This window comes from Elephantulus edwardii, unplaced genomic scaffold (assembly GCF_000299155.1).
Source record: "Elephantulus edwardii isolate Elephantulus edwardi_28Jun2011 unplaced genomic scaffold, EleEdw1.0 scaffold00164, whole genome shotgun sequence".
In the NCBI taxonomy this organism is placed as follows: Eukaryota; Metazoa; Chordata; class Mammalia; order Macroscelidea; family Macroscelididae; genus Elephantulus; species Elephantulus edwardii.
The window spans coordinates 4,927,256-4,942,123 of NW_006399914.1; the positions used below are offsets into that span (position 1 = coordinate 4,927,256).

The following is a 14,868-nucleotide window of genomic DNA, read 5'->3' on the forward strand; positions in this document are numbered from 1 at the left end:
CATGTTAAGATGATATTTTCTTTATGGAAATAATTTCATTTTTATTTACTTTTTTTTTACTTAAGACAATATTCGAGTTGTTATTATTGTTAGGTACAATGGAGTCAGCTCTGATTCGTAGCAATTCCATGCACAAAAAAACCACTCCAAACAAACAAAAAACCAACAACCAACATCCAACAACACTGAATACCTATCCTGGTCTGGGCCATTTTCACAATTTATTCTGTCCTTAAGCCTATTATTATGGTTACTATGACAATGCATCTCATTGAAGATCTTCCTCTCCTTCACTAATAAGTTGTTATCCTAAGCATGATGTGTCCCATAGGCACTGGCCTTGCCTGATAACATGTCTAACTTATGTGAGACAAAGTCTCACAATATTTCTTTCAAAGGAGCATTCTGGAGGTAGTTCTTCCAGCACAGAAGATAATATTTTTTTCCAAAAGCATATAAATATTTTTCAATTTTTAAGTATTTATCCACTTGCTGTACAGAGGTAACTCATGGTTGCTGTGAAGCTGAACACTGTGACACTGATGTGTCAAATGTGAGAATGGTCACCTATGGGGGACAGTGTTTGGTGGAGCTCCCCAATTAAAACAAGCTTGGAAACAGGGGTGGCATCCACTTCCAAAATAACTTGCCTCTGGAAACCCTATGAACCTGGAGAAAAGATGAAAGTTATACAAGTGTCCAGGTCTTTTGTTCAAGGGTCGCTATGCGTCGCCTACGACGGCACTTAATATCAACAACAACCACAACCACAACATCTTAGACAAATATAAGGAAAATTGGAAAACTAAGCAGAAGCATTTATTTAACATATAAAACACACTACTTAGGCAAATGTCATTATTTATTACATTTACGAGTAATTTTGCATAGCATTTGAAAACTATGTAGTAGGATTCAAGTAGTCTCAAGAATGAACAATATCAGCAGAAAATTTAAAGTGAATAGAAAACAATGAATACTTTTAGGTTAAATAAATGTCAAAGAAAAATCTTAAATAATTAATAATAATATAATAGTTAAATTTAAAATGCCAACAAACCACTCTATCTATTGAGAAAATGTTTGATATGTATAGGGTGTAGAAACGTAGGAAATAACAGTATTATGAGAAGTGCCTTGGAAAGTGCAAACAGTTCATGGCTTCTGTTCCTACCCAAAAGGCTGGAAGTTCAAGTCTATTCAGAAGTGTCTCAAAGTCTTGGCAATATATTTTGGAAAAAAACCTCAGCTACTGAGAACGCTATGGAGCATGGTTCTGCTCTGCTACACATGAGGTTGCCTTGAGTCAAGGTAGAAAATGGGATTATGTGGGTTTTAAGGCAGATCTTGCACCGAAATTCTTGAAAGAGCATTCCTGCACTAAAAGGCTAGGTAAAGAGGGAATCATGAGTCCAGAAGACATAGAAACAGGAATCTTCCTTCTTGAAGAACATATTTTTAAAAATTATGAGACTGAACATAAACATACATAATAATTATTAGGCAAAAATGTAGAATATAAACTATTGTACCATGAAGCAAGATTTTAATGTCAAAAAGAATAGCATTTACTTAGCAACATTCTTTGTTATTTTTATAACTGTGTCAGTGTACAAAAATCACAGCAGTATAAATACATATTTTGGTCTTATTCTTTAATTAAAACCATACTAACATTCAACTAGTAACTAAGTTGATGAAATACGTATGTTTTAAATAGTTTACTCTTTACTTATATAACTTAATTACAATTTGCAACTTGATATTTTTAAATATCATTATGAAATTCTGTAGACATTTTGGACCACACTGAACATTTCTGTATACATGTGTAATGGAGTTTTTCTTCAAAACTCATACATATATAGAGAGGGAATACAGAATAGCCAAAGATATTCAACCCACAAATATAAGGGCACAATTCACAATGTACAGTCAAGCTGCAACTAAACAGTTCAGGAGAAATGGAATTAATTTAGAAAAACTGTTTAAATGCTTTATTCTTGGGACCCCTTTCCACTAAAATGAAAGACACTAAAGAGCTTTTGTTTATATGGATTATAATTATAGATGCTTACTATATTAGAAATTGAAAATATTTCTTTATTAATTCATTTACAACAATATTTACCCACTAAAGGTAATTACAGAAACTTTCCTTTCAAATAACCTCCTATTTTTTTAAAAAATAGAACAACTTTGCTTTATATTACAATACAAAATATTTTTAAAATGAAAATAAGTTTTAAAGACAGATTTAGTAACATATCCTTGTTTTATATATTTTGAAAACCTCTTATTTTTGGCTTAACATCTATACCTTCATATTAATCTCCTGTAATATATAATTGTGATTAATAAATGTGAAAATAATCTGGTTTCACATAGATGTGTGGTTACAAAAGAGTTTTTGAATACTATTTTAAAGAACTTGATATCATAGTAAAGCTTGGTAGACTTAAAGATCCTTTATAATATGGAATTTATAGTAAATATGGATTGAATGGGTTAAATGTGTACTAAATGTCGATTAAATAGTAGACCCAAGGCAGGGTATTTTTAATTTCTTCTTATGCATGTAAAAGTTGGACAAAAATAAAGAAGACTGAAAAATTCATATTAATGAATTTTATACTTGTTACATTAAAATCCAATAGTCTCCTTTGGGTGTTTTTTTTTTTTACCTTTTATTAAGAAAAATATTTTATACTGGTTTATGTACAAAGTTCTAATACATTGTTTTTCTCACCAGATCTTTCCCATTTCCTTCACACCCATCAGATTGTATGACCCTCTGCACCCATCCTCACCCTCTGCTTCCACCTTCTCCCCACGCCTTGGATCCTCATGCTCTTTCTACAATAATGGTTTTAGACAATGTTTGTCCTTACAGGACTGAGTTAGTTCACTTGGCATAATGCTCTACAGGCCTTCCCAAGTTAGGTAGTAATTTAAAAAATCATTTCTCTTACATGCTGCATAGTATACCATTGTGTGAATATACTGTAATTTCTCAATCCATTCAATTGTGGTTGGACATCTGGGCTGTTTCCATGTTCTTGCAATGGTGAATAACGCTGTTATAAACATTGGTGTACAAGTCTCCCTTTGTGCCTATATTCTCATTTTCTAGAAGTATATTCTAAGCAGTGGAATACCTGGGTCATATGGAATTTCTATGTTCAGCTTTTTGAGGAAGCACCAAACTGCCTTCCAGGATGGTTGTACCATTTTACAATCCCACCAATAATGTATAAGAGTTCCTATCTTAAAAAAAAGTTCCTATCTTGCCATATCCTCTCCAATATTTATTACTCGCTGTCCTGTTAAAAACTTTGTCTCTGCAACTGGAGTGAGATGGTGTCTTATTGTGGTTTTGATTTGCATCTCTCTTATTGCCAGTGATGTAGGAACATTTCTTCATGTGTTTCTTCAACTGCCTCCTTTGAACTTGGAATTTAATTCTTAACCTATCTTTGATTTTTAAAATAAAGCATGAGAATAGAGGTTCAGTGAAGTATGCAGCTGTACTTATGCTGACATTAAAAATCTGATTTTTTAAACAGGAAAGTTACAAGCTTTTAAGTTAAATGTGCTGTTGGTTATAAGAACAAAAAGTAATCATCAACATTGCCCATTGCTGTCAAATCCATTCCAACTAGTAGTGACTTGTTGAACAGAGTGGAACTTCCCCACGCGGTTTCCAAAGCTGTAAATCTTGATGGAAGTAGGCGGATTCATTTTTCTCCAGAAACCGGTTGGTGAATTTGACCCACCAATCTAAGTTAGCAGCCCAACCTTAAGGAATTGCATCCCCAGGGCTTCAAATCCTCAATATTATAGAACATCTAAAATTCTAGAAGCGGTTGGGGAGTATTTAAAAAAATAATGCCAGTCTATAATGAGGTTCTTCACTTCTCATATCAAGTACTGATAGACTAACTAGCAGACCTTGTTTTCAGTTGTGATTAGGTGCCATTGTGTCGCATATGACTCATACCGACTGCAGTCTCTGATTTTCTGCAACAAGTGTTTCAAGACCCCTCTTTCAGAAGCAAGCAAGATTATATCATCTACAAGACGAAGATTACTGATGAATCTTCCTCTAATTCTAATGTCATATTCTTCTTAATAGAGTCTAGTTATTGGAAAAATTTACTCAGCGTACAGAATAAATAGGTATAGAGAAAGGATACAACCCTGATGCAGTCTTTTTGATAATAAACCATGCTGCATTATTCCCTTGCTCTGCTCACACAATAGCTTCTTGAGCTGGGTTTAAGTTTCACATGAACAAAATAAAGTATTCGGGAATTCCCATTCTTCTCAATGTTAGCCATAATTTGCTAAGACACATGTAGTCAAATGTCTTTCATAGTCTATTGACAAATAGACATTCTTCTGGTATTCTTCCCTTTCAGCCAGGATACATCTAACATCAGCAATGATATCCCTGGTGTCATGGCCTCTTTTGAATCTAACTTGAATTTTTGACAATACTCTGTGTACTTTTCTAGCCATTTTAAAATTATCTTCAGTCGTATTTTGCTTGCCTATTATACATACAATAAAATGTTCAAAATATAATGATATTGTTAGATAACTTCCACATTTTGTTGGACCTAAGTCATGGTAATTTTGATATCTTCATATGCATGTAAAACACGGACAATGAATGAGGAAGACCAAAGAAGATCTGATGCCTTTAAGTTGTGATGTTGGCAAAAAAAAAAAAAAAATGTAATATACTATGGACTTTTGAAAGAAGAAACAAATCTGTTTTGGAGGAAGTGTTTTCAGGGTGCTAAACAGAGGCAAGGATAATGAAACTTTGTCTCAGATTCTTTGGGGAGATTGTCAAGAGATGCTAGTCCTTGGAGAAAGACATCATGATTGGAGAGGTAGAGGGTCAACAAAAGAGAACACTCACAGGTAGACTGCTAGGGTGATAAACCAATGGGTATGTCACATGACAGAGACTGTGAGGGTGAGGCAGGATAGAACAATTTCCATCTATTGTTCATAGGGTCACTATGAGTTGTAGTGAACTCAAGAATAGTTAACAACGGTAACATATTCCATAACTTAATGAATGACTGACTACAGGGAAAAAAATATACAGTAGCCAATTAAGGATTATTCCAAAAAGGACATTTGTAAGACTGCCATCCAAAACTGTATTATTGACAATAATTTTGTTCATAAGTGTAAACAATTTATTCTCTTGAAATATTATCTAACTTTTAAAATTCTGTCATTACACTATCAGTCATTATGAAAATAATATCAAGCAAGTATTACACATATTGTAATGTATCTTACACTTTGGGGAACAAGTTTACTGTTAGCTATCCATATAAGCTTTTAAAAAAGATTCATTTCTATGCCTTTGCATTTTCTTCTAGATATTAGTTTCCAGAGAAGCAGTGTGGAAACTCTCAATTAGATAAGCTCTTACAGTTCTTATTACATTGTATGAAGTCAAGTACAAATCATATCTACACTATAAAGAACAGATCTGAACTTTGTCCAATCCTGTTCCATTCTTATCATATGTCAGCCCACTGTTACAGTCATTATATCAATCCATCTCATTAAGGGTTTTCCTCCCTTCTGTTGACCCTCCACCTTTCCAAGTATGATAACTTTTTGTAAAGAATGACTTAAATTTTGCCATCCTTGCCTCTAACCAGCATTTGTGACTTTTGACTACTGTTCTGATGTTGTTAGATGCCGTTGATTGAGTATAACTCATGATGACTTTATGAACAATTGAATGGAACCTATACTTTGCCATCCTCATCATTTCTGACATACTTGAGTTCATGACTACTGTCACTGTCAATCTATCTTGTTGATGGTATCCTTTTTTGCCATCTTTCCACCCTTCTAAACAAGATGTCCCTCTTCAAGGAATAGCCTCTCCTAGCAACCTGATCAAAGTATGTGAATAAAACTTTGTCACCTTTGCTTCCAAGGAACACTCTGGCTGTACTTTCTGCAAAACATATCTGTTTGTTCTTTTACCAGTCCGTGGGATTTTCAGTAATCTCTTTAACAGGACAATTTCAAAGGCATCAATTTTTCTTCTGTCATCCTTATCCATCACCTAGTTTTTAGATGCATAGCAAGTGACTGAAAAGACCTGAATCAAGTGCAACTTAGCCTTCAGATTTGTAAAAAGAGTGATGGCCATGTGGGGGACCACCAAATCTGACTTTTATCACCTTCACAAAGGGGACCTGTTCTAGCGACATCTGCATCACAAAACCAAGTCTCCTGATGGTAGACATGTACCTCACACATCCGAACCTTTTTCTACTCATCCCAATAGCAATTTTACTGCTTTAGTGGATCAAAAATCCAATTTGATAGCTTACTGACCACAGAGAACCATACTTGGGAAGTAAAAATTTTATCATTTAGGTTAGTAACAGAATACAGTCAGGACAGCTTCTGAAATGTGCTCTGAGATGCCTCAGTAACTTTAGGCCAATATTACAAAGTTCTTAGTCCTGCCAATGTTGGCTTTCCCCACTACAGTCCTTCAAAACACTTGGTCCAAATGCTCTTAGCTCTGGGTCAATGGGGCAACAGCCCCAAGGTCCGCTTAGTCTCATGTCAAGTTTCTGGTTCTCTGCTGTGTTGCTCCCATAGGCTCTTATCTGGCTGGTGTAAGAATCTCTGGTCCTGAAGGATGCATTACATTCTCTTCTTATTTGCTGGTGATGAAGTATCTCCAATTCTGCTGCTGGATCCACTTAATTGACAAGACTAACCAATCTCCCCTTGTAGATTGGTGAGATTAGCCAATCCTTGTGTGGATAGGCTAACACATCCTATTTGCATATTCCTTCTCATTCACATGTTGTTGTTATGTGCCGTTGAGTCGCCTGCAACTCATAGCGATCCTACGTACAACCTCCCTAAACTCTGCTCTATCCTGTGCCAATCTCACTGTCTCCAACATACCTACCCCCATTACTCCAGTCACTTCACTGAGTCAATCCATCTCATTGAGGTTCTTCCTCTCCTGAACTATCCCTCCACCCTCCCAAGCATAACGTTCTTCTCCAAGAACCCTCCTTGCAACATGTTCAAATTATGTCAGACGAAGATTCAGAATCGTCCCCAAGTAGCAGCCTGGTTTCACCCTCTCCAGGACAAACCTGTTTGTTCTCTTAGCAGTCCATGGTATATTCCATACTTTTCTCCAGAACTACTGCTTAAAGGCATCAATTCTCCTTCTGTCCTCCCTAGTCATTGTCTAGCTCTCTGATGCATAACAAGTGACTGCAAAAACCATGGCCTGTATCAGTCGCACCTTAGTCTCCAGACTGACATCCCATCCACAAAGCAAGGTCAAATTCAATGGCTAGGAGAGCTATTTTGAACACTAAGCTCTTAATACCACAAAACTGTTATCGTTGCTCCTTAGTAATTTGGGAAGGTGCCTAACTGCAGACTTTCCCAGTGCAATACATCTTCTGATCTCCTGACTGCAGGTACCAAGGTTGACTGGATTCAAGTAAGATGAAATAATTAAAAATGTCACTCCTTTTTTCATCTATCATCGTATTATCTACAAATCCAGGGGTGAGAATCTTTGTTTTCTTGACATTGAGATGAAGCAAGAACTTCAAGTCTTCCTCACTTTCAGATAGCAAGTTTGTGCCATAATACAGGTTGTTGATGAATCTTCCTCTGATCCTGATGCCACATTCTTCTTCATAGAATTCAGCCTTTGAAATTACTTGTTCAGTATACATACAGAATATTATGGAGAGAGGATATAATCCTGACGTACACCTTTCTTAATTTTAAACCCGGTAGATCTCTTCTTGCTTTTTCATACACAGTCTGCTGGTCTAAGTACATATTTCACGTAAGTACAATTAAGTCTGGGATTCTCATTATACTCAATGTTAGTCATCATTTGTTAAGATTCTCACAGTCAAATACCATTGGATAGTCAATAAAACACAGATACACATTCTATTCTCTGCTTTCAGCCAGCATCCATCTGGCATCAGCAAATATATTCCTGCTGCCACAGACTCTTTTAAACGTAGTTTGACCTTCTGGAATTTCTCTATGTACCATTTAGCCATTTTTTGCATGAATTTCTGCAATATTTTGCTTGACTGTGATATTGTTCAATAATTTCAGCATTCTGTTGGACTGTCTTCTTGGAAATGGGAACAAATACGTATCTTTCCCAGTCAGTCAGCCAGGCACCTGTCCTCCCAATTTCCTGGCATAGATTAGTGAGCATAGAGTTTTTTTAAAAAGGATGAAGTGAAGGAATATAGTAGGTATCCTTTAATTAAATTACTGTTTCCAGAGAACAGCTTTTGAAATTTATGTAAACAATTTACATGTGTTAGACATCACTCACCCTCATTCACATTGCTGTAAAGTCTGAACTGACTCACACCTGACTTTCCTGTCAATTTTCAGAAAATCACAGGGGAGGAAATTGCTTGTAGGGTAAGAGAATATCTATAGGCTTTACACTCATATGGAAAGTATAATTAATAGCAGTTCCTTGGAAAGGGGCATGATGCTGGGAAGGGTCATGGGTTGGGGAAGGAGAGGAAGACCCTCGGTCAGGTGGACTGACACAGTGACTGCTGCAATGGGCTCTTCTTGTATGTCAGGAAGTGTGAGGAGGGAACAGGATAGAATAGAGCTTAGAGCTTTTGTTTGTAGGATCATTATGCATCATACTTGACTTGACAGCATCTAAAACCAGCAATATTTTTAAAACTTCACTATGATTCTAATTCTTATATCCTACAAAATACTTAAAATTTTATTGAGATTCTTCTGTTTGAGAAAATCAATTAAAAACATTACTTAAGAAAGATATACAGAATAAAGAAAATGAGTTGAAATAGATATAATTACATATTTTATCTGAGCTACAAACAGCAGGGGAACACTGCATGGTTTAAATTAAGAAAGGAGTGCATCAGGGTTGTATTCTTTCTCCGTACCTATTTAATCTGTATGCTGAACAAATTATTCGAGAAGCTAGACTCTATGAAGAATAGTCTGGCATAAGGATTGGAGGGAGACTCATCAATAACCTGTGCTATGCAGATGACCAAACCCTGCTTGCTGAAAGTGAAATGGACTTGAGTACTTGTTGCAGAAGATCAAGGAATGCAGCCTTCAGTATGGATTGCATTTCAATGTCAAGAAAACAAAGATTCTTACTACTGGACCAACAGGCAACATCATAATAGATAGAGAGGAGACTGAAGCTGTCAATAGCTTTTTATTACTTGGATCCACAATTAACACAATTAGGGGCCTCTCCAAATTACTGAGGAGTAATGATGTGAGTTTGAAGACTAAGGTGCATCTCATTTATGCTGTAGTCTTTCTGATCACTTGCTATGCATCCTGAAAGCTGGACAATGAATGACAGAACAAAAATTATGCCTTTGAGATATAGTGCTAGAGAAGAGCACCGAACATTCCATGGATGGCCAAGAGAACGAAAAAATATGTCTTGGAGAGGGTGCAGCCAGAGTGCTGTCTGGAGGCAAGAATGATGAGGTTTTGCCTCATATACTTTGGGCATGTTGCAAGGAGGGGCTATTCATTGGAGAAGGACATAATGCCAGGAATGGTGGAGGGTTGGCAAAGGAAAGGAAGGCTCTGGACTAGGTGGACTGATACAGTGACAGTTGCAATGGGATCTTGAGTGTCAGGAAGTGTTAGGATGGCACAGGATAGAACAGGTCTCAGATATTTTGTTCATAAGGTCACTATGAGTAGTACTCAACTTGTCGACACATAATAACAACAACAATTTCAGTAATGATGAAAATGAGAAGGGTATAAAGTTTCAAAATATAGTGTAAATAATACTCAGTTTTGTTATCTTTTGTTTTTACTCTCATTTCTTTTTAAAATTTTATTATGATATTAACTAAAGTTGAAGGAAAAGTTGGATTTTTATTCATTCATTATTTCATATTTTCCTTCCTATGCCCCTCCAGTTCACTTTAAAAATAAAAAAAAATCATTCACTGTTGAATACTTTCCTGCTTGTCCCACCTCCCCCTGTCCACTTTGCTATGCACCTTTTATTCTAGACTGTTGTCATACAAATAATGCCTACTCATATATTTCTTTTAAACAGTTCTTTCTTTCATCTATTCCAATGCAGTGTTCATTATTTATCCCCCTTTTTCTTAGTTTCTCCACAAACCCCATGCAGTCTTGTTATATAACAGTGGAGTTATGCAGTATTTGCCCATCAACAAATGAATGGATAGAAAAGGTACAATATATTCATATTCACAGAATGGAATACTATGCAGCACTAAAAAAAATGAACTCGTAAAGTATTACACACCATGAGTGACCCTGGAGAACATTACTCTGAGTGTGAAACATCTCAGTCACTTAAGTAATCTGTTAGTGTATGCAATGAACTCACTACGACATTTAGTGACTTAAAGAAAACTACTTTGTTTGGGAGTCCTTATGGCATAATAATTACGTTCTCAGTTGCTAACAAAAAGTTTAATGGTTTGAACCCATCCAGTGACTCCACAGATGAAAGACTTGATAGTTTCTTCCTGTAAATATTACAGCATATAAAACCCTCTGAGGCACTTCTCTGCCACATGATATTTCCATGGGTAGAAATTAACTTGATAACACCTAACAACAATAATAACAGACTTTATTTCATATCCTTGATAGTTGCTTTAATTGGTATTTATTTCAGTATCTTGTTGTTATAATATGCCATTGGATTGACTATGAATTATAGTGACCCTGTGCACAATAGCTCTGAATCCAGCTACCCTTACTATCCCAGTTATTGTGTCAATACATCTTATCTGAGGTCTTCCTCTCCTGCGTTGTCACTCAACCCTTGCAAGTATGATATCTTTCTCCAAAGACTGGTCCCTGGTGACTGCAAGATGACAGAGATAGTGATGATGGTACAGAATAGGATAGGATTCTGATTATTGTTTACGGATTTGCTATGAGTATAATTTACTTATAGGCATTCAGCAACAGCTAATGATCTTGAGCAATTATTTCTTACATATAATATTTGACAAAAAAGATAAGTTTATTATAAATTTTCATAATATCATGTAATTATTGGGGCTAGACTATGTTCAATCCCAATTTTGCCTCTTAGCTGTGAGAATTTGAACAAGTTACTTGACTTCTCTGTCAGTTTCTTGATCAACAAAATGAGGGAAGCAATATCTGCCTGATAGGTTGTGCTGATGATGATATGAGTGCGTACATGAGAGTACTGGAACAATCTTTACTATGTGATATTGGCTAAAGAAATGTTAGATATTATTAAAGTAAATCAGAACTGTAATTCTAGAGACTACAAAGAGGAATTAAAATGTGAAATTATTTATCTGAACCTGGATTTCCCCCCTTAAGACAAAACAAAGACAGTTCATATGCTTCCTATTTAAAAAGGACTACTTTGGTGTTTGTGTGCATGTCATGTGGATATAAGGTCATTAGCGGAATATGTTATTACATTAACAATTTTAACAGTTTTCAACTGAAATAAAAACAGAATGGATGATCGCTCTAAAAACGTGTGCAAAGTTAAATGAGTAATTCACGTCTCTTTCTGTGTTTCCTTGCAGATATCATGGAGATCAGGACAGTAGCAGTTGGAATTGTGGCAATCAAAGGGGTGGAGAGTGAATATTATCTTGCAATGAATAAGGAAGGAAAACTCTATGCAAAGGTATTGCTAATTAATAGCCTAAAATTCATTTTCAAACCTATTGTGGTCAAAATTATCTTGCCTTTAAGGAAAATAAAAATAGAATTAGTTCTTCTCAAACAATGTAATTTAATAAAGTCATTAAAACAGTGTACATCAAGCACCAAGAAAAGATACTTTCTGTGTGACTTCAGACAATATTGTTTAACCTCTCTGGAATCATGTCTCTTATCTATAAAATTATAACTTTAAAGATGTTTCCAGCTCAAAAATTCTATGTGCATGTTAGTATTTAAAACCCAAGTTTGCATCCAGTGGCCTAGTGATAAGGTGTTGTGCTGTCAATCCAAAAAAAGTATGTGGTTCGAATCCAGCTGTTCCATGGTAAAAAGACGGTCTTATCCCCTAGTGTGATTTATAGCCTCTGCAAACACATTGGAGGGCCAGTTTTTAATTAATCTGATTTGCCTGCACATAATAACAATAGTATTAAATATCTTTTTATTAAAATTCCCTCAATTTACACATTACTGATATTAAATTATCTGGAAAAAATGCTAAAGTGCTCAGGGTTTTTTAAAAAATCAGTATCAATCGCAAATCTAGGTTTGCACAATTTGATGGGTGCAGGGTGGGTTGAGTTAAAGAAATGGGAAAGATCCAATGTGAAAAACAATGTGTACAGAATTTGTAAGTAAACCAGTATAAAATAAAAAGTTTTAAAAAAACCCCACCCCAATCTATAAGATTTGATGTGTAAATATTGATAGTGTTCCTACTTCCTGACAACGCAAAATGTTTAAAAATTCATCTGGCATAATGACAGGTCACTGACTTTCCCTGTACTTCTTTAGTGCAGCGCAGTGTCTGACACGGGCTCATTGTGTAACATGCTTCATTAAGAAAATGATCAACTAAATGATTGGTTGAATAAACTAACATTTTCTTCTCCATCATTACCAAAAACACCATAGTGACAAAGCTGTGAAATGTGTCCAACACTTACAGAGAGCAGATGATCTGCAAACTATTCCAGTTGGCAGGGAAGGAATGAATGGCTTAGGTGTAGACAGGGTTGGAAAGAGCTGGAACCCACTTGAAGGCAGTGGATACATCTATCTGCAGTAGGTTCATCAACCTATTTTTTTTTAAATAAATCATGCATGTTTTAATTCTGCCAAATATTAACTGTTTACTCTTTTTTCAATTGTGTCTCTCTGAAATTAGTTTCTTTCTTCATTATTTTATACAGAAAGAATGCAATGAAGATTGCAATTTCAAAGAATTAATTCTGGAAAACCATTACAATACATATGCATCAGCTAAATGGACACACAGTGGAGGAGAAATGTTTGTTGCATTGAACCAGAAGGGGTTTCCTGTAAGAGGGAAAAAAACAAAGAAAGAACAAAGAACAGCCCACTTTCTTCCTATGGCGATAACCTAACCCTGGGTAGCATATAAGAAACCAGTTCCAGCAGGGAGATTTCTTTTAAGTGGACTGTTTTCTCTCTCCTTTTCTTTTCTTTTTCCTTTTTTTTTTTTTTTTTAAGTAACCAAGAAAGGCTGGAAAACTACTGAAAAACTGATCAAGCTGGACTTGCGCATTTATGTTTATTTTAAGAGACTGCATTAAAGAAAGATTTGAAAAATATACACAAAAATCAGATTTAGTAACTAAAAGTTGTAAAAAATTGTAAAACTGGTTGTACAATTATGGTGTTAGTAATAGTAATTTTTTTCTTAAATTAATTTACCCTTAAGAGTCTGTTAGATTTGATTATCTGATAATGATTATTTAAATACCCCTATCTGCTTATAAAATGGCTGCTATAATAAAAATAATAATGCAGATTATCTTATATAAAATATGTCAGACCTAGAGGCTGCTGGAATGATTTGTCGGATAATCACATTAACACTAACTATGGAAGAAGAACAGTATTTGAGGTGTTTTCTTGTAAGAAACAATCTATTGAAACTAAAAAGGAAGGAATAAAATTATCAAATAATTCTAGTATGGAACTGAATCAGACAGGTAGTTTTTGAAAAGTAGAGGATTAAGACATGCTTTTATCTATCAATAGAAAAAGATTCCTAATGTTGCTCAGACTGAAAAAATATTGTTAAAATGATGTTTTTAAAAAATCTTGTATATAAAATAGCAATGATGGTAATACTGTACTTCATCTCACTTGCCATAAAATAGCATTTTATAAACCCTGAAAGTAAAAACCAGAAATCTTTTTTTCAAGTAACATATCTTTAGTATAATTCATATTTGGGATTATGGCTTTTAATAACATTATCCCCACAAATATTCATGCTTTTCCCCTGTGGTTACAGCATTAAACTCTATTTTAAGTTGTATTTGAACTTTATTGTTTTTTGTTATTTAAGTTTATGTTATTTATAAAAAGATAATCCTACTATGCTGTATCTGTTTCATATGCTTTCAATTCTAAAGGAATAACAGAACCGTCTGACTCAACTGTATAGTCTCCCTCCCTCTCATGACTGACACCAAGTCTAACACATAGCACTTGGTCCAACAAATCCTGGATAGCAGACAAAAATGACAGCCGACAGCAACGCTTACAATAGATGTCTTTCAAGGAACAATGCAAAAATGTGAAAAATGTTTTGTCACATACTCTTGCCAATTAACTTGGATCATATAAGTGAAATCACTGCAGAAAAAAAGGACTTAGGAGATCTTAGAAGTTATAATATATTTAAGTTCATGAGTAGAAAATATATTTCAAAAATATGCCTATTTAAAATTAGTAACTCTTTTAAAGCTCTAAGAATTCCTGCAATCCAAAAGATGGCAGCATTGAAAGATTGAAAGTTGTTTTCCTGTTAGACAGCAAACACATGGTGCCCCAAATCTCACTCACTCACTGTCATCAAGTCAGAACAGACTCATAGCTGACCCTCCAGTGGGTTTTCTGAGGTTGTAAATCACACGAAAGGACACTGCTCATCTAAGTCCCTGGTGGATTTGAACAGGAAGAGAGGCCGATTTTTTATTAGTAGAGCAACTGTCTGTGGCCTACTTCATCAGAGATTCCTAGGGCTCAAATTGGAGGATGTATTTAGGGATCTTGGAAGTTGGATATTATGAAGACTTG

At 35.1% G+C, this 14,868-nt stretch overlaps 1 protein-coding gene across 1 annotated transcript in view; it reads left to right on the forward strand.

The window, feature by feature from the left end:
• The window catches only part of FGF7 (fibroblast growth factor 7), an 81,239-nt gene extending 66,619 nt beyond the window's left edge, over positions 1 to 14,620 (forward strand). The window contains exons 3-4 of the mRNA XM_006895303.1: positions 11,652 to 11,755; positions 12,987 to 14,620. Of these exons, the coding sequence (XP_006895365.1) occupies positions 11,652 to 11,755; positions 12,987 to 13,181 (299 nt within the window). The 3' untranslated portion in view covers positions 13,182 to 14,620. The remainder of the gene's footprint in view (positions 1 to 11,651; positions 11,756 to 12,986) is intronic.
• Positions 14,621 to 14,868: the final 248 nt, after the last annotated feature.